The sequence below is a fragment of the Aulonocara stuartgranti genome (genome assembly GCF_965226115.1).
Source record: "Aulonocara stuartgranti genome assembly, chromosome: 23".
Lineage (NCBI taxonomy): Eukaryota > Metazoa > Chordata > Actinopteri > Cichliformes > Cichlidae > Aulonocara > Aulonocara stuartgranti.
Window position 1 is genome coordinate 493,922 of NC_138958.1, and position 26,085 is coordinate 520,006.

Below are 26,085 nucleotides of genomic sequence, written 5' to 3' on the forward strand. Positions count from 1 at the left end.
ATTTCAGCTATTTATAATGTAAGGGTTTAAATTCAAATAGTCTCATTTTCCGAAACATAAGTGTATTCTTAGACAATTTTTTTACCTCAATGGAGAGCTTCGTTAAACGTTTCTTTTAGTTTAATAATATATTCAATAAATGTTTGGGAAGCTGGCTGATAAAGGTACATTTCAAAAAACCTAAAGTATAAAGCTAAATCTAAATGTTGGCTTTTGCACAGTCAAAGGTTAAAGTTATACTGGCTGGGCTAAGTTCGTAAGCATGTAGGTCTGGTGTAGTCAGTAGCATGGTTCAGTTGTATTTCTTTATTTATTGTGTCACGAATATATAAATATTTTTAATTAATATTTATAAATAAATAAGGGAACTCTTGAACAATCTTCACTTTGATTTTCTTTTCTTTTTATTCGAGTGTGTGTGTGAGTCGCCTTGAGGCGACTGTTGTTGTGATTTGGCGCTATATAAATAAAATTGAATTGAATTAAATTGAATTGATTTATTTTTCCTGCACAAGTCTTGCGAACGCTGGTATTTTATTCTGAAAAATCTATACAGGAAATATCCTCTTACTCCGTTGGCCGGGTGTAGGAGGGAGGGAGGGACGCTAGCAATCTGACAGGCAGCTAGCTACAGCAGAGTAACAGCCTGGCAATTACAGCGGCGACGTATCAGGAGAGGGTGGTTACCGAAACTAATCAAAGGGTCGTCCAGCACCTGAACCATCAATCGGGTTTATGAGTTAAGGCGATCAATCAGGCTGCCGTTAACCTTCGGAAAAAACGCTGAAGTGTAATTCACCGTCAACGGGTTTTTTTTCTTTTCTTTTTCTTGTTTTTACTTATTATCCGTGACAACATGGCTGAATGTAACGTTAGCATCGACCAGAATAAACTACCTGGAGTGAAAGAGGGTAATGTCCACATAACATGTTTCCTGGAAAAATATAAAGCAAGCTAGCTCTTAAACAGCCAGCCTGTTAGGTTAGGATAACTCTAGCGAGGCTAATGTTAACCGAGTAAACGCAGGTGTTTATTTGTTTGTCTCATGCACTACGGCTAATGTGGCTCTTAGCACACGCTGCTAGTGGATGCTAGCACACTTACTGGTCTTTTCAGGCTGGAGTTAGATGGTCAGTCTGGGTGCAGGTGTCATCCAGGCAGGTTTACAGTGGGAAACACCGTTTTATGTGTTGTGTACATGTTGACACAGTGAGAGCCGCCTCATATTAAACACAGTGCTGGGCTGGTGAAATGTGCTGTGTTTACATGACTTGTAACTTTGTCACCTGAGTTGTTTTCTTGTTTTAAGGTATGTGGTCCAGCCAGAGTTTTGAACACAAGCTCTGTTTGAGTTTTGTTTGTTGTTTTGCCCCCGGTCTCATATTCTCTGGTGCCATTTCCTCCTGCTTCTTATGACTGTTCAGAATATGAATCCCACGAGCTCTTTGCCACATAGACACCCAGAACTAGGTCTGCTATTGTTTGTGGATTTGAAAAGCAGAATGGAAACGGGGGTGTTTATATGGAAAAGCATTATGGATGGGATGCTTTGCTGGTGGGAAGCACCTGTTAGTGTGAAGCAGCTGCTGGGCAGGATGTTTGTTATTCTGGTCAGAGAGAGAAGAATCCTGCACTGCTTGTCTAGTCTGCATTGGGAAGGGATGGACTCTACAAAACTGCTGGAAAAGTTAGAAAACAGTAAAAACAACGAGGTGCAGAAATGAACTTGAAATATTTACTTATATTTAGATGTTCTTGTGGTTTATTAAACGCAGAAGTGTCCATCTATTTGCATAGTGCACACATGTTAGACCTATTTTCTATTTCAGGTCCTGAAGTGAATGATGGTGTGAAAACCTAAACCGTGAGTGCAGCTGTAACCCGTCTTTCACTTGTGCTGAATTCTTCTGAAGTCTGTTTAAAAGCAACTGTTAAAGTACTGTTGACGTATAAAGCAGCAGCAGCCACGATACAGTCTCTTTGCTAAGAAGATTAAGCATATGGTTGAGAAAATGCTCGGTGGAGGTGTCATCCTCCTTCAAAGCATCTGTCATTAGCCATCGTGCACAACGAGGCAGTCTGGATGATTTATCAAGTGTGTTTGCCTAATGGTGGTCGATTCCCTCCCAGCGATCTCTACAGTCACACAGTCACAGGCAGTTACTGGTTATTAATATTTCATGTGGATGAAGTAATCTTTGGACTGTAAGCTTAACAGGGGTGAGGAGACAGTGTGAGCTCCACAAACTGATCGACACTGGTGAATATGTATGATGCCAGATTGCTTTTGCTTTGTTGAAGCGATCTGGTGCCAGCTCCACACTTCTGAAGGCTTTTTGTTTGATGAAGCCATGACAGAGTATTCTGTTTATATGATGCTATGGTAAGTTGCTAAGTAGGGGGAGTTAAGCTACGCTGACAGAACTTTTAAGTCCACATTCATGTTTAGCTGAGGTTGTGAGAAAGGCCTAAAACCGCCTCCTTAGTTCTTCTTAACAGGAAACCGTCTGCTGTTAAAGATCTGGAGCAAACGTGAAGAGACACGAGCTGTGTGCGTCGTTGAGAAGGATCAGGTGGATGTGTCGGGATGACGTTTGGTGCTGGGGGGTTTCGGAGGAAAAAATCCCCACCTACTCCATCAGCCGAAACTGTTGTTTTCAGGATGAATCTTTTGGCAGCACCAGTGATACCGAAACCAAGCCTGGAAAGTTTGCTCTCGGGTTATCTGTAGATATGGAAAATGAGCAGTTCATATTTTTTTCTTTAAGAAAACATTTTTATTCTCTTCCTACAGAGCTGAGATTGTGGCTGGTGGACTTTTAGTCTTTGGCCAGGCCTGAAAACGACAGGAAAAAAGTCCTGCGTCATAAAAACTCAGCTTAGATAGAAAATTCAGGTTAATCTTACTTTACTTACTGTAGCTTATTTGGCTATACACAAACACGTTTCGTTTTACTGCCTTTGGGATGTGTTTTCTGCTAGATGAGCAACTAAATGTTGCCTTTTGAATTGCACTTTAGGGCAGCAACAAAACGTTTTCTCACTTCTTCTCACCTTAAAATAACTTGTCAAGATAAAAAACCCTGAGCGCTTTTTTTAGTCTGAGTGCAGAGCGCTTCCTCTTTCACTTTCAGTTCATCTCAGATCCAAAAACAAATTCCAGAAGGTCAGACAGGATCTAAAATCACTTTGTGTAGCTAAGAATGATGTGCTCATTGTGCAGCGAGGCACTCTGCTCAGCTTATCAGATTAAAAACAGTTTTAGGAGTAGTTTCTCAGTATCGTGACACATTTGATTCCCTGTTGGTGGAATCCTGACACTTTGCCTTCCGTCATGACTTTAAATTCATTTTTATTGATTAAGCACATGAGGGAAGACGTGCCAGATGTTAAACGGGGAAACCGTGAGAAGTCTGATTCAAATTGACGTCTCTTCTTCCTCAAGCTTGTGTTTAACTGGGAGCATAGCTCTGTGTTTGAATACATGGGGCTGTTTGAATGATTGTAACGTTTGCTACACTTTCCAGCACTCGTTTTTAAATGAAGCCTGTTTTTCTTCCTTTCTTTAGTGTGCCGAGACTTTGCCGTGCTGGAGGACCACTCCCTGGCCTATAACCTCCAGGAACAAGAAAGTAAGCATCTACACATTAGTCATGTTTGGGGTTTTTCTTCATCCTAAGGCAGTGGTTCTCATTCATTCTCACATTCAGCTTGACTCTTGATAAAATGAGTTTCTACTCCTGAGGAGTGTCACGGGTAAAACAAGCGTTTGACAAACAGTGCTGCCCTCTCCCTCCTTCAGACGTTTGCTTTCCCTGACTGTGTTCAGGCAGACGAAAGTGTGGCTGCGTTATTCACGTGACAGAAATCCAAGTTTATACAGAGAGGTCTGTATGTGGAGAGTCTGTTTAAACACTTGGTGCCATTTATTATTGCACTGTTTTCTGCATTGGGATTTTTCTGTAACTGCAGATTGTTTCTTTCCTAAATCATTTGGTATCACTTTGCTAAAAATCAAGCTTTGAATTATGTTTTATTTGTAGCAGTAAAAGCATGCATGCAGCCCACGATGCTCCACTTTGCTATTTGCAGGGCAGAGCGCGGCGTCAGTGGCTGAAGTCTGATTAAGCCCGTATAAACCCTGGTACACAATTAGTCGAGCCATGTTGCGGGACGCCACAAAGCTCTGCATCAGAGCAGTGAGGTGGCTTTTTTGTGTGCAGCAGCTGTAGCACAGAAAGCTCTGATTGTAGAGCTGAACACACTGCATCTGTGTCTCCTTTTACGCTAGCTGGTACTTTAATGTGAGCACATATGCAAGTAGGGCTGGGCCATATTATACCGTTCACGGTAATACCGGTATAATGTTAGGCAACGATAGGAAAATGAAATATCGCGATAGAATATGAGTAAAACGCGCATGCGCAGTGCCTTTGTTTTCATACGCACATGGCCGATTGTTGAGTGAAACAGATGAACCAGAATTGGTTTGTAAAAATGGTGCAACTTCCGTGATGTGGAACTGGTTTGGTGTTTGTCCGTCAGATACACAACAAAGCACATTTTTTTGCAGAACATGCAAGCGGCCGTTGTTATTGTCGTATTTGTCGGACTAAGATGCTCTTAAATCTGGGAGTAATCTGGGTCCTAAACTCCGTATACTTCAGGTCAAACAACACTGCAGCATCACTTAGAGTTAAAAACTGTCTAAATTCTTTCATCTTTAATAAAACGATCAGCATTGCTGCTTTACCAGGTGTAAGTATAAAGTTTAACTTCCAGGCATCCATGAAAACAAAAGTTATTACATTTAACGGAGTTAGAAGTTAGCAGGAAGCTAGCGGAAGTTAGCTCGCTAGTTTCGCTAGTTACCTAAGCATGATATTGCATGTTCTGACTGAAAGATTTCTGAAAAAAATCAAACGTACAGCTCTGCTATCACTTCCAACATAAATGAAGACAGGAAACTAAACAGCAGTGACGTTTGTAGGGTTACTGAAGTTGGGCTAGCTGGTATATAATGATGTGCTACGTGACCGCTAGCGACACAGCTATGTTAGCATAGCATAAACAGTGAAGCTGGAGGACGAACACTAACACTTTTCCACTTATAAAAGTTAACGTGAAGGTTCCTCATGGTTAGAGACAAATGCAATCGCATGGCAGGATGCTGTAAACGGACCAAACTTCAGTCAGGAGAACAACTGAGATAATCCATCCACAATACGAGGTTAGTCATTCATATACTGCAACAACATGGGAATAGAGCAGCTGCCAGAGAATTCAACATTAATGAATCAATGGTACAGAAGTGGAGGAAGCAAGAAGAATGAGTTTAATAAAGTTTGATTTATCTGACTGCTTTGTTTCGCTTAATGTGCCTTATAATCCCGTGCACCTTATGGTCCGAAAAATGCGTACTGCACACTGCAGTTTAATGTTGCAAAGCACCTCTTTTTAACTTCAGTGGATATTATACATGGTTATGCTCAGGATATGTCAGCCCATTTCTACTGGAAATGCCTTTTGGTTAAACTTTCAGCAAGGAATTTGCATTTGCACTGTTACATTTTTATAAAGCTTTAATGTACATAAAAACCAGCTTCTTGTTTAAGTGAAAATAAATGGAAGGTTGTCTTTTTGCGCTAGTAATGTTGTGGAGTTGTATTTTGTCTCGCATCAATTATATCGTCGGTTATATCGTTATCGCAAATTTTCAAATATATATCGTGATAAATATTTTTGGCCATATCGCCCTGCTCTATATGCAAGTAATTAGAGTCATTATAGAGGGCTCCGTTCCCTCGCATCAAGATAAGTTGTTGAAATCTCACATCAACATCTTTTTCAGGTTCTTTCCGTGCATCAGAGACGGGCTGCTGCTGTATTATTATCGAGTCTGGTGAACCTCTGCACTAAGTTTAGAGTGTGAACCGAGAGAACGCGCTGCTGTAGAGGACACTAGTTTGTCTTTCCGTTTCCTCCATTGTAAAACCATATAAAGGTAAATTATGCCACGAGCTCTGCTAAATAAGAGGAAGGCAGATGTCATCCAGCCACACTCTCAGTGCAGATTAGCTGTAATGAATGTGATTGTGCCCTTTTAAAGCTGTAGGGATCTACCACCAAGGCTCATTTCCATTTGCTCCTTTGTTGCCACAGTAACTGATCAGGTTTGTGTTGGCAGTGTTCTTTCAACTTTGACCCTGGAAGTCAAAAGGGAGGATGCCATTTAATATATTTCAGTAGTTCTCTAAATATGCAGTGCCCCCCCCCCCTGTTTTGTTTTTCTTCATGGATCACATCAGCAGATGGCGTCCAAAAGAAGATTTTAAGCACATTGAGTTTGTGTTCATGTGCAGATACAGCTGGCTTTTGTTCCCATTCAAAATGTTGAGCATGCGGAACAGCAAAGTGTCCAAATGTCACATGGAAACATTTCTGCAAGGCCGTGTCAGCACTTGGCATCTTCCGTTTCTGTGTTTGCTTCTTTTCACCGTGCAGATTTCCACTCGTGTCTGTTCTCACAGCTCAGCGTTGTTTCTTTTCCTGAATGGCCCGAGGCCTCTTCAGAGGATGTGTTTTATGAACAGATTTCACAATGTCCATTTTGTTTCCTTGAAAGATGAATCCAGATTGCTGTTGACACGGCAAACATGGCAGTGGATAAATGTCCTTCATTTTACGGTGTGACTTCAGTTATACCTTCAGACTTTTTTTTTTCATGGGCTGTCAGCACGTGAAAAATTAATCCCAGCGTCATTCAAGAGAACCCCCCAAAAATCGATGTCAGTCCCTCGACTCTTTATCATGATGGCACAGCTGTGACATGGTTTCCTGTTTCCATCCCACCGATCACAGACACAGACCTTATGGAGCTCCTCGCGTACAAATTGCCAAATGTAATTTTGTCCCGGATCAATAACAAAGTGAACAGAACTGAGCGAGTGAGTGATGCGCTGCTTACAAAGTGCTAGAAGTGCGTCAGCAAGCAGGATTTCTCATCTGTTATGGTCGACTGCATGCCGTCACACAACCTTGGAACGACGCCTCAGCCGCCAACATTCATTCCTCAGCGACTGAGAGCGCAGTCTGTTGAATAGCAGAGGCTGAAACGGCCGCGGCGTTTCTCTTGTCCTCAGACGCTGACGTGTAGACCTGCAAATAACCTCTGCTGTTCAACATTTATGTTATCTCACTGATAGTCAAGCCTGTGTGTGTGTGTCTCTGTGTGTGTGTCAACAGTTGAGAGCCACTTGGCCTCCAATGTCTATAAGAGCCGTCTGGTGCAGAACGACCTGCAGGTGGCCAAGAAGCTCCAAGAGGAGGAGGATGAGAGGGCCAAGATCAAGACTCAGAAAGAGAACGTTGCCATGTAGGTGTCCCTCACACGTCAGCCTCATACACACCTGTTAAATGTAAGAAGAGCAGGAATTCCTGGAGATGTGGCTGATGGCTCAGATAAAGTCCAAATCAATAATGCCATGGAGCACATTTATTCATTGAGCTTTGTGCTAATGAAAAGTCATACTAGAGTCAGCAGTTGCATAAAAGCATGCGCCTGGTTATAGTTGTGCATATGAGCAACATTTGTCCAAGTAGAAAAATAAGGATCTGCTGGTTGGATGTTTGGTTTTTGAAATGAAGCACTCGATGCACCTCGAGGACTTTTAAAGCCATCAGATTACTCAGCAGTACTCGCTGTGAGCGTTATTAGTTACTTTGATGATGGCATCTGTTTCCAATTAGTCTAATCTCATGTAATTACTCCCAAACCCCGTCCTCGGACAGATTTGTGCTTCAGCAGCGAGGTCAGCCAGCGCAGCGCTCTAGGTGACTCCTGCTGAGTGATTGTTCAGAGTAGGTTTAACACTGTTATTGTTATAAATGAGAAGATCCTGTCATTCAGTATGCTTTCAATCTTGTTTTTGCCAAGGAGCAATCATGAGGTTTGGAGCTGGTTCTGCTGACCAGCTGGTTTTCAGATTATTTAAGAGCAGATGTTGCTGAGCCATGCGTCAATTAGGCGTAGGATGTAACAGACTTCCTAACAGGTCTGTGCTAAAGACATGTTATATCTGTGTTAGGAGACTCATAGACTCAAGCTAACCTACAAAATGCTTTCAGTCTTTATCCTGCTTTAGAAACATGCAGAAACAAACGGCATAAGCAGATCTTCTTCAGTTGTTATGGAGTCTGTGTGGTGTCTTTGTCACCGCTGATGTATAATTATATTCCCCGAGGGGTTTGGGTTGCTTCCAACTGCATGTCCAAAGCAATGCAGCATGTACACTTACTAACCACAGTGGCCTGATGCAGAAACATAAATCTGGCTCCGCTGAACATAGCAGAGAGCTCTGTTGTCTCTGTTTCAGCCCAAAGCAGCAGTTGCATCCCAAGTGTGCAAAAAGGCACTTGGAGTCTTTCTGTGCTCTGCAGTTTTAATCAACATAAAAGCGCTGACTCGCCGAACCCACTTATTTTAAACACACATAAACATGCAGGGCTCGAGTAGAGGGATTGCACTCCCTGGGTGCCAGATGCCTCACCGACGCATGCAGGCCGGTGCTGCCGGTCTTGTTCCAAGCTCACCGTCTATCCCACACTCGCCACTTAGACACCGGACTAAACAGCATCACTTCTTTCTCAGCACGTACTGTTTCAAGACGCTCAGGTGCAGCAGTTTGTTTACATGTGCCACTTTAATTCATCCTAAGCCGTTAACCACTCGGGTCAAATCCAGGTACGGTGTGGGTTGTATAAGCTCCTCCTTCTGTTAGTAAGATTTCACACTCAGGTGCGTCTGCACACACTGTAAGGATTTTCACACACCAGCCCTGCAGGCAGATGGTGTTTTTGACTAAATCGTGCAGCTTCAAAGATGAGCGTGAGCCAAGGCGCTAGTGAGATCAACCCTGCAGTGAGCTAAGATCCTCCTGCTCCTGCCTGAGGCGCGCTGACCATCATTCACAACATGCTGGATGACTTCAAAGCTGAGGGTTCGGGTGTTGACTCCCCTTATGAAACAGAATTACTGAAAACTGTAAGTGACAAAAAAGTGCATCATTTTCACAGTGTTGAAGTCAGGGAGGCTTTTAAACCTTTATATACACAACAATCTAACGTGTGTAGTACCAGAGCCGGTTTCAGCACCACTGTGTGAGTTTGTCGTCAGAATAATTGAGACTTGAAAAGTGTAATAAGGCTTATTTAACAAATGTGTCAGTGTAAATATGCATCTTTAAGCAAAGCTGTGAATTTAAAAATGTCCTTCCATTACATCCCTGCTGTAACATTTTCCCGCTTCTTCTCTTCGTACATGCTTGCAACACATGTGAACCCCAGCGAGCGGCAAGATAACGAGATCGCCCAGGAGATTCAGGAGGAACTGGTCCGACAGGCAGAGCGACAGCGACAGCAAGAAGAGAAAGATGCGGTAGGAAGTGGACCTGAGGCAGTGCTGCTTGTTTCTACCCCTCAGTTGTTTCTAGTCTTCCTGTTTTGGGCGGGTCATTCTTTTCCAATCATTGCGCCTTTGTTTCCACTTTTATTTTATTTTATTTTTAAGTAATTGGGACCTTTTTTTTTTCTTTTTTTTTAAACATTACAATGACATTGTTGATAAATGGGAAAGCTGAGAAATCCTAGATTCTGTTTCCCAATCAGCAACACTGTTTGTGTTAGATTAGTCAGAGTGAGCTAACTTGGGTCAGATCGCCTCCTACGTGCTCCATAAGGTGTACGAAGCATGTGCTAATTGGCCTGAGAAGCGAGCTACTGTACGTGCACCCAAAGAAATATGACCTTTGTCTAAGTGGGACATTTCTATATTGATGCGGGACGACGTGCTTACTGTTGCGTTGTTTTGTTGCAGGCCATCGCTCGTAAGCTGCAGGAGAAGGAGATGAAAGAGGACAGGAGGAGACATAAGCAGCTGGAAACGCGCTTTGATGAAGATCATGGAGGTGAGGAGAGCACCGCTGACTTATGTAAATGCCTCATTTATGTTGACTTATGGCTGTCGGAGCAAAGCTAGTTTTCTATCTGTAAAACGGCTGACCGTTGTATGAGCGGCCCTTTGGCGACAGTGGGAAGGAAAAACTCCCTTTGAACAGGAAGAAACCTCCAACAGAACCAGGCTCAGGGAGGGGCGGGGCCATCTGCTGTGATTGGTTGGGGTGAGAAAAGGAAGACAGGATAAAGACATGCTGTGGAAGAGAGACAGAGATTAATAGCAGATATGATTCAATGCATCATGGGAATCCCCCGGCAGCCTACGTCTATTGCAGCATAACTAAGGGAGGATTCAGGGTCACCTGGTCCAGCCCTAACTATATGCTTTAGCAAAAAGGAAAGTTTGAAGCCTAATCTTGAAAGTAGAGATAGTGTCTGTCTCCTGAATCCAAACTGGAAGCTGGTTCCACAGAAGAGGGGCCTGAAAACTGAAGGCTCTGCCTCCCATTCTACTTTTAAATACTCTAGGAACAAGAAGTAGGCCTGCAGAGCGAGAGCCAAGTGCTCTAATAGGGTGATATGGTACTACAATAGGGGTGGGTTTTTATAATCGATTCATCGATTAAAATCGATTCTGGCTTGGATAACGTAAAATCGATTCATTAAAATCCTGAATCGATTTTTTAATATAAATTTATTTTGTCCGAAATGCCAGAATCTCTGGTGACATCTCACAAAATTTCAAGAACCACCAAACAGTAAATGAGAGCAGGTACAGGGATTCTTCACATAGACTTAAACACAGGGCGTGACCCGCGGATCAGAATCAGTTAGATGTCGCCTTTCTCACAGTCGGGGCTGAAAGTGAAAGCCGACAGCTCGCTGATCCGGGTCCGCGCTTTGTGTTCACGCCCTTTATGCGCTGATTCTAAGGCTGTTAGTTTGATCTCTCTCCAAACAATATTGACCGAACCAGCAGCAAAAGAAGATCCAAACGCTTCACATAAACATCGTCATGAATTCACTCTTTTACTGTTTTGCTTCCATTGCGATGCGCAGCTCTCTCTCTCTCCCTCTCTCCCCCCCCTCTCTCTCTCTCTCGAACAGTTTCGCTTTCTTCATTATTCGCTTGCTTGTTACGCACAAGTCTACTGTTGTTTACAGGCTGTCGGCCGCTGTTTTTTTCCCTTTTACATTCTTCCGAAAAGAAAACCTCATTTCTGCTGTTCAATACTGAACAAATTTAAACTTTTTAAAATTATTCAAAATGCAAAATGCTTAGCCGTGTCTCTAATAAAACCGCTGTAACGTCAGAGGTAATGTTCATTAATTAATGGTTTTCTTTCGTTTTTGATGTACTGCAGAATATTTTTTATAAAATCCCAGGCCAGGAAAATCACCTACATGTTTTTCTGTGTTTTATCTTCAGCTACTTTGACACAAAGGCATCTGCTGTGATGCTCACAGCTTGGATAAAGTCTTGCGAGTGTCAGCTTCCTTTTTATAGATACAAAAATATGTAAATGTACTGATCTGAATTATATTTCTGACTGTCAAAATTTCCCAGATTTAAATTGAATCGAATCGAATCGAATTAAATCGAATCGTGGATCGAATCGATTCGGGACCTTGTGAATCGGAATTGAATCGATTCTAGAAATCAGTGACGATACCCAGCCCTATACTACAAGGTCATTAAGATAAGATGGGGCCTGATTATTTAAGACCTTGTATGTGAGGAGCAGGATTTTGAATTCAATTCTGGATTTAACAGGAAGCCAAAACAGGAGAAATCTGCTCTCTCTTTCTAGTCCCTGTCAGGACTCTTGCTGCAGCATTTTGGATCAGCTGAAGGCTTTTCAGGGAGTTTTTAGGACTTCCTGATAATAATGAATTACAGTCGTCCAGCCTGGAAGTAATAAATGCATGAACTAGTTTTTCAGTGTCACTCTGAGACAGGATATTTCTAACTTTAGAGATGTTGCACAAATGGAAGAACGCAGTCTTACATATTTGTTTAATATGTGCGTTGAAGGACATGTCCTGGTCAAACATGACTCCAAGGTTCCTCACAGCGTTACTGGAGGCCAAGGTAATGCCATCCAGAGTAAGAATCTGGTTAGATACCATATTTCTAAGCTTTTCAGGGCCGAGTACAATAACCTCAGTTTGATCTGAATTAAGAAGCAGAAAGTTAGCGGCCATCCAGGTCTTTATGTCTTTAAGACATTCCTGCAGTTTAACTCATTGGTGTGTGTTATCTGGCTTCATGGACAGATAGAGCTGGGTGTCATCAGCATAGCAGTGTAAATGTATGCTATGTCTTCTAATGATACTGCCTAAGGGAAGCATGTATAATGTAAACAGAATTGGTCCTAGCACTGAACCCTGTGGAACTCCATAATTAACCTCAGTGTGTGAAGAGGACTCTCCATTTACATGCACAAACTGGAGTCTATTAGATAGATATGATACAAACCACTGCAGTGCAGTACCTGTAATACCTGCAGCATGTTCTAATCGCTCTAATAGGATATTATGGTCGACAGTATCGAACGCTGCACTGAGGTCTAGCAGGACAAGCACAGAGATGAGTCCACTGTCAGAGGCCATAAGAAGATCATTTGTAACCTTCACTAAAGCTGTTTCTGTGCTGTGATGAGCTCTGAAACCTGACTGAAACTCTTCAAATAAGCCTCTGCAGATGATCTGTTAGCTGTTTGACAACTACTCTTTCAAGGATTAAAGAATAATTCTCACAGCTTTTCACAGAAGAATATAAAGTCATGAGTAAGGCCACGGGAGGTGATCGGTCTCTGTTTCTGTGCCGGATTTGGTTTTGTCTCCAGCTTTGAGTGCGGTGGGTGTGTCTCTAACACTCATGGCGATTGTTGCTGACTTGAAGATTGTGGAATGCATTTATAAGCACATAATTAACCCTGAAGGAAGGCTTGCGTGTTCCTGCAGAGAAATAACTCGTCCTTTTACTCCCAGTGCAGAGCGCTGATTGAGCCTTTTGTACCAGAGTTGGCATTTAGTGAATTAGGAGCAATTTTAGATTTACTTCTGATGTATTTAAAAAAACAACAACATGTTTTTAGTGTTTTTTGGGGCTTCTAAAACGTGTTAGCAGCTCAGTGTCACAATTTTATGTTTCATGTTGAAAAATTGAAGCTTTGCTGCAAGTCCTAATCCAAAATGTCATCACGATTGCTTCTGTACCTGAAGCGCTGCGGCCGTTTCTTATTGCGTCTTGTTGAGGCATGAGTGCGGTCGCAGGTCTTGAACCACAGTTGTGAGTGTGAGTGTGGGAGGAAGTAAATTTCCTGTTCCTAATAAAAGCTCAGCTTTTCTCTCTGCAGCTGCTAAATCTAATGTGACATGCTGACTACCAGCTTTGCCATTTCAACCCTTTTGGGTGTTTTGTTTCTGAGATTGACTCAGAACACTAAACCTCTACAGTGGTGTCGCTCCCACACAGGAAGCACAGAGGAAAATCTCTTTTTTCCTTTTAGTCAACAGAAGAAAAATCAGTCTGGTTTTCTAGCAATTTGGTGCTCTGCAAAAATTCAACACACACAGTTTCTACTTAAAGTGCTCGTGAGTGATTTTTATCTTGTGCTTGTTTGTTCATTTAAACTGTCACGGAAGCTGATTTGAATAGTTTCCGTGTTGGTGTTTGTCGGCGCAGACGGGGACGGGCGAGCCTCTCGCTGTCAGTCCACCTGCTTGTTCTCTGTATCGACTGCAGACTGTGAGAACTTATGTAACTGCTCACCTGTAACGTCACCACTGGGCGTTTGCACCTGTGACTGTGATGATGTCACAGTCTCTCTCTCTGACGTACAAAAACATGTTGCTTCTCGTCACTGAACAGCTGTCAGGGTAGAATAAAAGGTTAAAAATAGGAGAATATTTTATTTTTTTAAAGTGAGACGAGGTGAGCAAACAGCGAATGCCCGTGGGCGTCTGAGCAGGTGTCAGGCTCTGCTCGTACCTCCCTGCTGCTGGTTGGATAACTGGAATGCCATTGCACTGACTGGCAGTGCGGCGAGGACTGGCCTGAGCTTTGTTCCTCGCTGTGCGTTTCCTTTCATTTGTATTCATTCAAACATTTCTCAGCCACATGTCGACTCCCAACAAACAGGTTTCCTTAAAGGTGAAGTGCTCAGATCAACAGTTTGCTCTGTTGGTGTGTCTGCAGCGTCTGTATTTACAAAAGCAGTGGCATGTGGAGTGCAATGGAGGAGCAGACCATTTGTAACCATTTAAAAACATCATATACTGGTTGATGTCCCATCATGAGTCCTGAGTGCCTTTATATCCAGTCAGACTGTCTGATAGCGGCTAACACTCGCTGTTGCTGTCTTTGCAACATTTTAATTTTCCAACCGTAACAACTGCCGGGACGTTTTGGGTCATTTAATGTCATCTTCTGCATTTCCTCTTTCTTCTAACCACTGCTCTCCTCACAGGTGCTGTATCTAACCCGGTGCTCACTGTCTTGACTTATATTACACCTGTCTGTTGTTGTTAACTTTCCCTGTTTTCATCAACCACCACCATCATCATCATCGTGCCTTCTCACTCTGCTTTGCTCAGCTGCAAGAAGACCTCTAGACTTGGACAAACCCAGACATCACACACCGACGTCCCCCGGGCGATACGATGCTCCGGTGAGCTCACGTCGAGATTACTCTCCAGATTATAGTTCAACAGAACCTAAAAGGAGCAGACACCCAAAACTGGATGCTGCAGCACCCCGTGGTCGCTCCAGATACCCAGAAGGCTATCTGCTGGGAGAAGGAGGCCGTAGCAGGCACGCAGATCCTTTTCCTGAGCACCTGATGCACAACAGAGGCAAACACGGGGACAGGTATCCAGAGCACGAGCCCTCACAGACTGGCAGAGCCAGGGATTTAGGATACGAGGACACAGAGAGAGTGGTGAGGAGGAAAGAGAGGCCAGCTAGACCACCTCCAGTACAAATTCCTAAAGAGAGGGACAAAACGTGGGTCAGAGAGCAGAACAGGCAGTACGACCGAGACGGAGGCAGAGAACCGGAATATGAGAGGTATACTGCAAGAGACCAGAGGAGGGACAGAGACCAGGACCTCAGGTGGGGAAGAGCAGAGGGGCGGGACGGAGAAAGATCCAGAGACAGAGGACGAAGTTTGGACAGAGAGCTAGAGGGACACGGACATCGAGATAAAGGAAGACAAAGAGCGAGAACCCGGAGCAGGGAGAGAGGACTCGAAGAGGCCTTTGTGGAGCCAGCACACAGCCGGGACCGGCTGAGGGAAGGGAGGGCTTCCTGGGAGGGGGAAGAGGAGGATTTTGAGAGGACCAGGGGACGGCACCGTGTCCAGTCCAGCCCCAATGAGCTGTTTGGAGATCATAGGGGCGATGAAGGCAGAGGAGACAGCAGGGAGTTCTGGGACCTCCAGCAGGGGGAGGGTCGTGGCAGGGAACGCAGTCATAGTCAACCCAGCGGAGAGACAGGTATCACCCCGAGCTCCCTCTGGGCTCTGCGGGGGGGCTGTGTGGTGTGCTAAACCTTTCTGTGGCAGTCTGAGGTGGTGGGTCAGTCTAACAGCGATCGCTAACACACACGTTAGATTCACTGTTTTCAGGATCAGCGATCTTGTGATTTCAGGTTTGAGGCCAATGATTTATTTCGCCTAGTGTGGAGTTTTCTTGTCTCTGTGCTTGGAGTGAGGTGTGTGCTGTGTGCTTTCTTATGGCTTGATGAGCTTTGTAAGCTCAAATGTTTCCTTGATAAAGGGCTTCAGAGCTGGTTGTGTGTTCTTGTCAATTGAACAAGCTAAACTTTACCATTTCATGGTTTTAACTGATCTGAGATCTGCCACAGGTTTAAATGACCCAAACACAGCGAACAACACCAGTGGAGATGCACTGCAGCCCTTTAAAGGTGCATTGGCTTTGATCAAACTGCTGCTGAATGTATTTTTGTGTGAATGTGGCATCAAATTATTGATCATTCAACAGACAAATGATTTTGATCCATAAATCATTTTAATTTATCAAGAAAAATGATACAAACTTTACTTTATTCTGTAATTGTGTAAATTGCACCTTTAAGATGAGATTTCCTTTTGCTGAAGCGAATCCTAATAAATAATCATCGCAGCCCTGCTCTGTTAGTCATGATTTGCCTTTTGCAGGTCGTATTGCGCACCATGGCGGCGGGTCAGTAATGCCAGAGACTGAGTACGGACTGAGTGAGGCCACCAAGGGTTTGACCAAGCTCGATCTGCGCGAGCAAGAGCTGAAGGACCTGGAGGTGGCCAGGAAACTGCAAGAGGAGGAAATTAAGGTCAGGAAGGAAACCAGAAGAGAAGTACGTGTTGTCCATATGTGCACGCACACCGTGACGTACAGGGAACAATCACATTAGCTTATAGTTAGCAAACAGTGTGCGCAAAGAGCAAAGTTAAAGGTCTGTCGGTCTGTGTGTGGTTGAGTTTCTTCTTCTTTGTTTAGAAATCAGTTTTGTAAAGAAATGAAAATGTTTGAATAACTCTGCCCATAAATGTATTTTTGTTGTGCATTATTTGATTTGACATGATGAAACGTGATTGGCTCCAGAGCAGCCAATGACAGTAAAGCATTTGACTCTGTTATCAAAGCTGTAAAGAACTTGAAGCCTTGATGTCAAAAACCAAACTGAAAGTGTTTTTCTTGTGTGTTTCCAACATCACGTAACATCTGTGTGAGAACGTAACCTTTTCTCTGGTTTCAGGCGAGCCAGATGCACGTGCGTGCAGCCCAAGTGGCACAAGACGAGGTGAGTGTGTGGAAACTCCTCCTCCAACATGGATAAATGTTACGTGCAAAGATGCTCTGCAGCACTGGAGGTGTCGCTTTGGCTGCTTCGTGTGAACCAGGTGTTCTCTGATGACATCTGGGACGCTTGTGTAGAGTTATGTCATGTGACATGTAGGACGTATTCTGGGGTAAATGACCTAGTCGCCTCGCTTTGCCAGGAAATCGCCCGACTGCTGATGGAGCAGGAGAAAAAGGAGTACAGGAAGAATCGCGAATGGGAGAAAGAGAAGGAGCGGGAGAGGCTGGCCATGGAAAGGATGGCAGTGGAGAGGAGGCGGCAAGAGGGAGACTACAGGGTAATTTTCCATGACCGTGCATATTTTTAACATGCGTGCTTTTTCCATATAAGACTGTATTTCCTCTGTGGGACGAGAACCATAATTTCTGTTGGTTTCCAGCCAAACTCCGAGGACGTTGTCCGGCCCAGGACACGAGAGGAGTACGAGTACCAAAGGCAGAAGAACTACAAGCCTCCGAGGTACACGGCTCTCACCAGAAGAAATGTCCAGTCTGTAAAGAAGCAGAAATGTATTAATGTTTTGCACGTGTTTCAGGCCTCCACAGCCGCGCACACATGACTATGAGAATGTCAGTCCTGGCTACGTCTACCCAGATCACCCTGCTGCCCCTCGCGCTCCAGCCAGACCTGATCCAACTTACAGAGGTAAATGAAAACCTAAACAAGGCAGCTGCTGCCCTTTTTCAACACTGTGGTGTTTTTGCACTTTAGTCTGCTTGATGCTAATAGCCGTGTCTCTCCCAGCGTTCCTGGCTGCGTGTGTTCTGCAAAGAAAGAGTTAACTTTGAATCTGCAGATAGAAATACATCAGGCTGTCAGACTCAACACTGGCTCAGAAGTTTAATTAACTAAATATACTAGTAATACTACAGTATTTAACTAAGAAGTTTTTGTTTTTTTATTTGTTTTATTTATATAGCACATTTCAAGACCAGGGGTGTGCCAAAGTGCTTCACAGAATCGATTAAGTGCAGTTACAGATACAAATATACTGACAGGTGGGAGACATAACTATGCAATATACAGTAGGCACAAGCCAAAGGCTGAAGGTTAAACACGATAAGCTTTAATCAGAGCAAAACGATAAAACACAGTGCCATTACGAACACGCAGATATAGGTTGAGATTATTCCAGAGGTAGGGTGCAAGAGAGGCGAATGCTCGGTCACCTCTGGTGTTGAGCCGAGATGTAGGTCACACCAGGAGCATTTGGCCTGCTGATCTAAGCGCTCCCCCGGGGGTGTAAAAGCTGAGGAGATCAGTAAGATAGCTGGGTGTGGTATTATTTATGATTTTAAACGTGAACAATAAGATTTTAAAATCAATGTGATTTTAATGGGAAGCCAGTGCAGGTCAGAAAGAACCGGAGTAATAGACTCAAACCTACCAGTCCCATTTTGAACGACGGCAGAATGGAGACCAGCATAAAGGGAATTACAGTAAACTAATCTGGATGTAACAAAGGCATGGATACGTTTTTCAAGGTGCTTACGTGGTATGTAGGGCTTGGCCTTGGAGATTAGACGTGATTGATAGAAACTGGATTCAACTACCGAGGACACGTGTTTGTCCAGCTTAGAGGAACTGTCCAAGACAACACCCGGGTATCAGAAAGAGTCAGCAAAGGGCCCAAATACATCATTGAGTTCAGCCTGACTATCGACGATTATGATTTCCATCTTATCATTGAGAATGAGGGAATTGCTCAGCAGCCAGTTTTTAACTTCATTCATACAATTGAAGAAGTGTTGCAACGATGACGTGACATCCTCAGCCAGTTCAAAATGGATTTGAATGTCATCCACATAAAAGTGGAAAGAAATATTGTATTTTTCAAGGATTCGGCCCAAGGATAACAAGTATTAAGAGAACAGCATAGGACCCAGTACAGACCCCAGGGGGACACCAGAGGTGACCGGGGCAATGGAGGAGGAGCAGGTACCCATGGTGATAGAAAAGGACCTTTCTGATAGGATTTAAACCAGCTAAGGGCACTGCCCGTGATGCCCACCTTAAGCCTCATTAAAAGGACATTATGGTCCACCAAATCAAAAGCAGAGGACAAATCGAGCAAAGCTAAGACCACAGGGCGCCCCGAGTCAGCGATTGAGAGAAGATCATTAAAGACTAGCAGTAATGCAGTTTCCGTGCTAAAGCTTAGACCCGACTGTATTTTCCCCGATGTTGTTTGCATCCAAATAAGCTTGAAGTTGGGAATGAACAAACAAAAAGTTTACTTGATTACTTTGGTCATTTATCAGTAGGAAAAAAACCAGTTAAAAGTCTAAAGTTTACATTTTTCATTGCTGTCCAGATGTCCAGTCTTCTGGTCCCCAGGCCTCATCTTTGACATCATCAATGTTAAAATGAACATCTTCATTTCTTTCAAGTGGTTTGTTTTGGCCAAATGTCTAAATAGGAACGTCTCCCTTTATTTTCTTAGCACTGCCTACATGAACACGTGAGAGTGCTGAAGGCGTTTAGTTCGACCAGAGCTGGTTTCTCGTCACTCATATTAATAAACTCCTGAACGCTACCTTGGAAAACTTGAGTTCATAAACACTGCAGCATAAATTGCACTGCAGCAGGGCCACGATTAGTCAACTAGTCACGATTACGTCGACTATCAATCGTTTGTGGCAGCGCTACACTGCAGTATATGGAGCTCATTTTCTGTCTCTTCCATCTTTTTCAGGTGCCCATCACAAGCGGTGACTCAGGCTCTCGCCCGTGCGCACACATGCTGTCAGTCCTCCTGTGTGTGTGTGTGTTTATCTTTTATTTTCACCCATTCACACTCTGTTGGCCAGAATCCTTCGGACAGTCATGAGTTGGCAGTGGGATTTTTTTTTTTTTTTTTTTAATATCCTCCAAAGTTGAGGAAGTGGATGTGTGAGTGCTAGAAATACTCATCTTTTTTTTTAATGATCTGTAAAATGTGATTGCATATTTCTTTGAACTGATGTGACATTAAGCCTAGCCAAAAGAAATCTCCCATGATTCTTTGCTGTGTAAATGAAGGAACTGCCCCCCTGCTGTGGTCATTGTGTGCCATCAAAGGGCTTAAAGCCTCTGCTGGATGTAACAGTTCCTCGAGACTCTTCATGGGACATGCCTGTCTGGTCCACTGTGGCTGTTACAGTGTCTTAGATACCAACGTGGCAGCTTCTTTGTTACAGCGTGCTGCGCCTCTGTTCTCGCCGTGCTGTGCAGCGAGGCCCTGTGAGGGCTGCCCATGTGCCACACAGCCTTTGACTCTGAAGGGGATGCATTATATTTTGTTTTATTTGCTGTAATTATAAAACAAAGCCTTGATTTCGGTGCTGGTAGCTCTGGCTTTCATATGTTTCCCACCTTGTTCCAGCGCAGAAGAGGTGGAGCTTAGCGGCGATCTGTGGACATCGATCAGCTCGATGTGTTTGCGGTTTTTTTGCTTGTGAGGGGAACTTTTTTTTTTTCCACTTAACCCTGTCTTTCTTAAACTGTAGTGGTATGACTGTATATGACTTACTGTTTCTATGTGCATGCTTACTGAGAGTGTACAGATGTGTACATGCATCTCAGCTCTGTATCAATATTAACTGGCTCCCTCTTTATTATCAGAAAGGGCTAAAGCTGCAAACAGCCAATAATAATCTCTCTGTAGAAACTAAATATGTGCTCACATATACTGCTGTACAGTATTTCAGTCTTCTGCCAATATTTCATATGAGCTTGTCATTTCCAGCTGGCCCATAAAAGAACCAGTACCAAATGAAATGCATGTGTTGCCTGTGTCAAACCTGAGTTCATGCTCAGACGCTGTGTGTAAATCTGCGTTCTTGTTTTTTACATTCGACCAAATCATGTGGAAACTGTTCGGTTCTCCCTCCATGAAACTTGTATCCTGCTCGTTGTCTTTATTGAGAAAGGGAGCTTTATATTTATTTTTGTAAATTTCTTTTTTCCTCACATTGTTTCCTCAGTTTTCATTGGCCAAGCTTCCCCGCTGTCACTTCCAGGACTGTCCGGTCTCATACTTCCTGCTTGCAGAAAGGAGAAATTCTAGTGTTTTGTTTTATATTTCTTCAGGTCCTGATATTTTTGGCTATGAGAGGGAAAAAACGGATAATGAAGAGCACATTGCTGAAATGTTTGTGATTGCCACACAATGACTCACTCATTGAGCATTTGGTGCTGCGTAGAGTTTTTGCTTTGTAATAAATGTTGCTGAAATTATAAATCTGCGTGGAGAACAAGCCCCTGTGCTGTACGCAGAAACTCTTCTCTCGTAGTGCGTTGAACAAACATGCAACTGTCATTGAACTACAGTGTGTGCTACTTGCTGTTGACAGAATGAGATGTGCCATATACGTGTTGTTTTTCAGGGACTTTACAAATTGGAGCGATTAAAAGTTGTGGTTGTAGCGGAGCTAGCGCACCCACTGTGGTGGGTCTCCCTAATTTATTCTTTGATGAGAACGCCACCTAGTGGACGTGCTTCCAGTTGGTGAGGGTACAGATCACAGTGATGTGTATTTGTGTATGTTGTGCTTCAGATATGACTTTACTTTCATGTGTTGTCTGTTTTCTTTGATTTAGGGCTTTATGCAATCTACCAATCATGAATCAACATGTTGGACTTTTAAAGTAAAATGAATTTAAGTTGCTTTTACTTGTAGCATCTCAAAATGTAATAAATTGCATCAGCATTTACACCATGAATACAACGTGTTTGTGAAGCTGTAGGCCACTCAGCACATCTCACCTGACATGCCCGCTTCATCCCACAGCTTTAGTACAGGGGGGGGGGGGGGGGGGGTTAGTGTTAAAGGTCACATTAGTTTATTGGTCAAGATATTCAGTGACCTTAGTTTCACTCCTCTGCTCATGACGACCTGCAGTCACCCCCTCTGGGGCCCGCTTGATGTGGGAGAACCCGTAATGCAGAACGTTTGAAGCCTTCAGTGACCTCTGACCTTGGCACATGTAACCACAGAGTTACCTGTAGTACAGGTTTTGAGTTTCCAAAGGCAGAAACTGCTCAAAGCCTCTGGGTTTGAGTCCTCTTGAAAACCTTAGACTTCAAGAAACTACACCTACTACTTAAAGTCAGTTTGAACTGAGACTGTTCGTATCACTCCTCCTCTTCAGTTTTTAGTGTCACTTGGGTGATTTCAGCCATGCTAAATGAAAGGAAGACAGTATAGCAGGAAGTGCTGCTTTATTTGTATTGCTGCATAGGGAAACAAGCAATCATTTTTCCTTTCATTATGCTAAAGTCATGTACTCAGTGTGCGATAACATCCTTATGTGAAGTGTTTAGTGCCAGCAGCAGGTAGCCTTTTATTGTCAGTTTTAATTAAATTCTGCCACTCTAAAGTACAGTCACACCCTTCCTCTGAGAACAGAGCTGGTTCACCAACATACCTGAAATACTGAAGGTTTGTCTGCAAGTGGTAACACCACTGCCATGCCCTCCATGGGATATGTCACAACTGAACTACTGGAAGTACACCTGAACAGCCAGAAAAGCAGCTGCTGCTGTGAACCTGTGATCGGCTTCAGTTTGGGCAGTCTTAAAGGAAACGCTACAATCCTCTGGAGATCAGACTCTGCTGGGACAGCAGATGCATGAGGAGGTCAGGCCCACCAGCATGCAGCTGTTGGGTTGTAGTGCTGCTAAATCAAATGATACAGTGGCGACACTGATGTTGACTCTGCTCGTGTAACAGTCAGTGACGCTGGAATAGTTCAATTATGCAGCCCAGATTTAAAACATGATTTACAGAAATCCCTCCAAACCATGTGGCAGGCAGCCCTGCGCTAAAGGCCGGGATGGGAAGTTACACACACGACCAGAAACAATGACTGAAATTTGAGCACAGAAATTCCCAGGCAAAGTTTCCAGCTGTGCGGATAACACAAGTTCTGCAGGCGGGAATCTCTCTGCGGACAGAGGCAGGCGTTTGGTGCTCTTCCTGTACCTGCCGGAGCTCACAACTGCGGGCCTACCGAGGTGTTGGTACCCGGTTAATGATACTGAGCACTGCGGGTCGCGCTGATAATCGCAGGTCAGCCGGACGCAACAGGTGTTTTTGATTGTCTGGGGTTTTTTTACCTGGAAACTGGGGAGGGGAAAAACACGATTACATACATCCTGATCAGCAAGGCAGTTGGTTAAATGGTTAGCATAACTGCGCAAACAAAACAGCAGCACGGTGTGTGTCTACAGGTAAATGAGCTCACCTGTCCGGCGTGCAGGGTCAGCGGACCACTCGCGTTCAGCTCCTCTCAGAATGGTGAAGAAGCGGGTTTACTGCGAGGACTTGACTGTCTTTTCCGTGTCTCACCTGGCAGGTAGAAAGGTGAATGCAGCTGTCTATCTACTGGAGCACGCCGTGTTCAGACACGAAGACACACCCACTCATGAGAGAGAGCGAGAGTCACCGCCTTCTTACATTTCTGTCAATCCAGATTAGAGACGTTATTAAAGAGTAAATCATCTCGGGAGAGAGAGAACAAACATCGTTTCCTCTCATGACTCGTTGATGTGAGTCTGCAAAGAAAAAAAAAGTGTCCGTCATCTTTAATCTAATTCACTGCATGTTTTAGTTTGTGTGCTCGTCCCCGTGAAGCCTGGGGCGCATCTGCAGGAAAAACCGGTAGAGGTTGTCAGAGAACTATTCTGTTAAGCCTTCCCGAGCCAACCCTCAGAGAGACAAAGAAAACCCCAGCTCTGCTTTTATGAGAGTTCAGGCCAGAAGTTACAAAATGTGAAGTGAAAAAAAGAAAGAAAGGTTGTCATTATTATTATCGTTACTTCTACACCCTTTGGCTTGGTGTATATAAGCATGTTGGAGATTGTAGGCCGGCTGGATAAGGGCTACATTTAATGTGAACACTTTAAACAGTAATAATATTTTTCATGCCAACAATCACTCCTACGGCAGCCTTGCATCAGCTGAGTTGCTTCTAGGGCCCCACCCTCACCTAGAAACGAAGAAAAATCATTAACCATTTACGATCAGGATCATCAAATCTGCCACTTGAAGAACAAAGCTCATCATCTATCGCGACTTTTTCCAGAAACGCAGTTCTTAATCTGTAACGGGAGCGACATGTTTAGCCTAGATTTGGACTGATGGATAATGTTTATCTTTTTCAAACAACCCTGACTCAGAATTATCACAGTCCCACTGGCGGTTATGTCAAAGCTGTAGAAAGTGCTCAGCGCCTAAATGCTGACAAAAGTAAACCTTCTCATCTCATCTAAAATAAAAAAAATTAGCAGGCCGTTTGGCCCGAGGCGCTCTGTGCTGTGCCTGATGCAGGAATGACACCCGACTGGTTTGAAGCAGCAGCTAGGCCCATCTACGGAGGGAGTCTCTGCTGAATGCATGCCAAGGCAGTCCTCCAAGTGTTGTTAAAGCAGGCACTGAAGAACATAAACGTACTGAATTTGTTTTGCCACACTGACCAGCCAGTGCAGTTACAGGACGCTGAATAATTGGATATGCGCAGAAAAACAAAAAGCGTGTCATATTTATGGAAGTCAAGCTAAAAACCGAGTGAACCAATATAGCAACTGCACATGTAAGAAGAAGTCACCTACGAATCTGCAGCCTGAGCGGATATCAGCAACATGGTGTGTGTGTGTGTGTGTGTGTGTGTGTGTGTGTGTGTGTAGGGGGGGGGATTTCTGGCAGGTTGTTCCACGTTGTCCGTGTGTGAAACAGTCACTGCGTAAAAGAGGCCTTCTCTTCGTTTCTAAACATTTCCTACTAGCTGGGGGATCTGCTCTGTTCAAATAAAAGCTATTGTCTGCATGGTATGAGAGGACCCCGAGGAATTAAACTAACAATGGAAATGAATGGCACATTTATAAGGGGGGAAGCCTGGACCATCTTTAAGGGAAACCATGTGTCCCTCTGAATTACATCGGTGCTACAGCTGGTGGACATGAGAAGATTCACTGTCGCCATTCGTTTGTTGAACGGTTTTATGAAGCTTTCTAAAATAACCAATAAGCACTGAGAGCATGTGCGCACATAACGTTAATGTTTCAAGCCAGAGACAAGTTAGGAGCAATGAATTATTTGTGGGCCAAATAAAGTTTTGATCAATTCATTTTTGTCGTTTGGCTTTATTGCGCAAATATTCTTTTGATTGAACAAAGAAAAACTTGGTTCATGGACTGGAGCCAGCGTGTGCCACGCCAAACTTGAGCACTGAATCAGCCAGTGGAATGTGCGCATAATGAACGTGGTTAGCTCCGGTGTGTGGGGGTATACATAAATACGTACGGACATGTCCGGTGATTTTGCCGGGTCCCCCTGTAAACCCGTAAACCTCAGTCTCACTGTGTTCTCGGTGCCTCCTGCACCTCGTCTTGCTCAGTGATGCCACTAGATGGCGTCTCACTCACATACTGTGGCCTGATTTTGAGCGTGGCACTGATCTTCATGTGTCTGACTGTGGCTGTGGAAAAAAGGCTGGTTTAGTCACCCATCTTCTTGGAACAGGTGTTGGCTTCTTTAAGAATTCCCCTGTAGTGCACTGCTACTTCACATTCTTAATGAATCAGGGAACGAGTTCAACTTTCTCCCACAGTTCCTGCTCCTCTCTCCCAGCAGCTCACGTTGAAAACATTTGGCTGTCATGTTGTTGGTGGCTCACTGCTTTTCTCAGAAACGAGTTTACAGCGTAGCTCCTCCCAGATGCCCGCTTCCTCCCTTTGTGTGATAAAGGCCTGCATTATTCAGTATTTGCAAGGAAATCCTTGAATCTTTCCATTAAATCAAAAGTTATAACCTATGTTTACTGATATTTGGCAGGTGCTTTGCGTTTTCACGGGAAGCGAAGCCTGCAGTATTTCTGATCAGCTGCGCTAATTACCGACTGAACTCTTTAATCTGGCAGTTTAGTCCAGTTTAGTCCACTCAGGGTTCAGGGACTTTTCTGTTCACTGCACCAGTTTACTTTGAAGCATGCTCCTGTCAGCTTTTCACGTTTTGGGCTCACACATCTCACCGTGTGCTTGATACAGAATAGAAAACTCAAGAGTGAAAACTGGTTTGGCCAGCTCGGGCACAAACGGCAAATCAGATTATAAAGAATCGCATTAAAGACACAATGGTGCTTAAAAGAAGTATAGATATATATTTAAATTAAAGAAAGATATAGCAGCTTTAAAAACTTACTATCATGTTACACAGAGCACTAATGCCCCAACACTGCTCAACAACAAGGTGCTGGAAATGAGGTCATTAACAGAAAACTGA

The 26,085-nt window shown here is 43.8% G+C and overlaps 1 protein-coding gene and 1 long non-coding RNA gene across 3 annotated transcripts; one reads left to right on the plus strand and one right to left on the minus strand.

The window, feature by feature from the left end:
- The first annotated feature begins 568 nt into the window (after positions 1-568).
- Positions 569-21,044, plus strand: ccdc50a (coiled-coil domain containing 50a). 2 transcript variants are annotated; one of them, XM_082522919.1, is made up of 12 exons: positions 569-911; positions 3,570-3,632; positions 7,246-7,375; positions 9,346-9,436; positions 9,875-9,965; positions 14,557-15,456; positions 16,140-16,291; positions 16,718-16,762; positions 16,962-17,099; positions 17,202-17,281; positions 17,358-17,467; positions 19,518-21,044. In XM_082522919.1, the coding sequence occupies exons 1-12, from the start codon at positions 857-859 to the stop codon at positions 19,535-19,537; spliced, it is 1,875 nt and encodes a 624-aa protein (XP_082379045.1). In that variant the 5' UTR covers positions 569-856; the 3' UTR covers positions 19,538-21,044. The 2 variants fall into 2 exon arrangements, with proteins under 2 accessions (XP_082379045.1, XP_082379046.1); XM_082522920.1 differs by lacking the exon at positions 14,557-15,456 and having other exon boundaries at positions 575-911.
- A 962-nt stretch (positions 21,045-22,006) lies between these two features.
- On the minus strand, positions 22,007-23,370 carry LOC309699844. Its single transcript, XR_014274507.1, has 2 exons — positions 23,051-23,370; positions 22,007-22,929 (listed from the first exon to the last, which is right to left on the minus strand). It is a non-coding gene; the product is annotated as an uncharacterized lncRNA (long non-coding RNA).
- Between the last annotated feature and the right edge of the window lie 2,715 nt (positions 23,371-26,085).

Coding starts and splice junctions, on each gene's coding strand:
- ccdc50a (XM_082522919.1), top strand. CDS start 857: ATGGCTGAATGTAACGTTAGCATCGACCAGAATAAACTACCTGGAGTG. Junction 9,437..9,874: donor AGCAAGAAGAGAAAGATGCG/GTAGGAAGTGGA, acceptor GTTTTGTTGCAG/GCCATCGCTCGTAAGCTGCA. Junction 17,282..17,357: donor AAGAACTACAAGCCTCCGAG/GTACACGGCTCT, acceptor CACGTGTTTCAG/GCCTCCACAGCCGCGCACAC.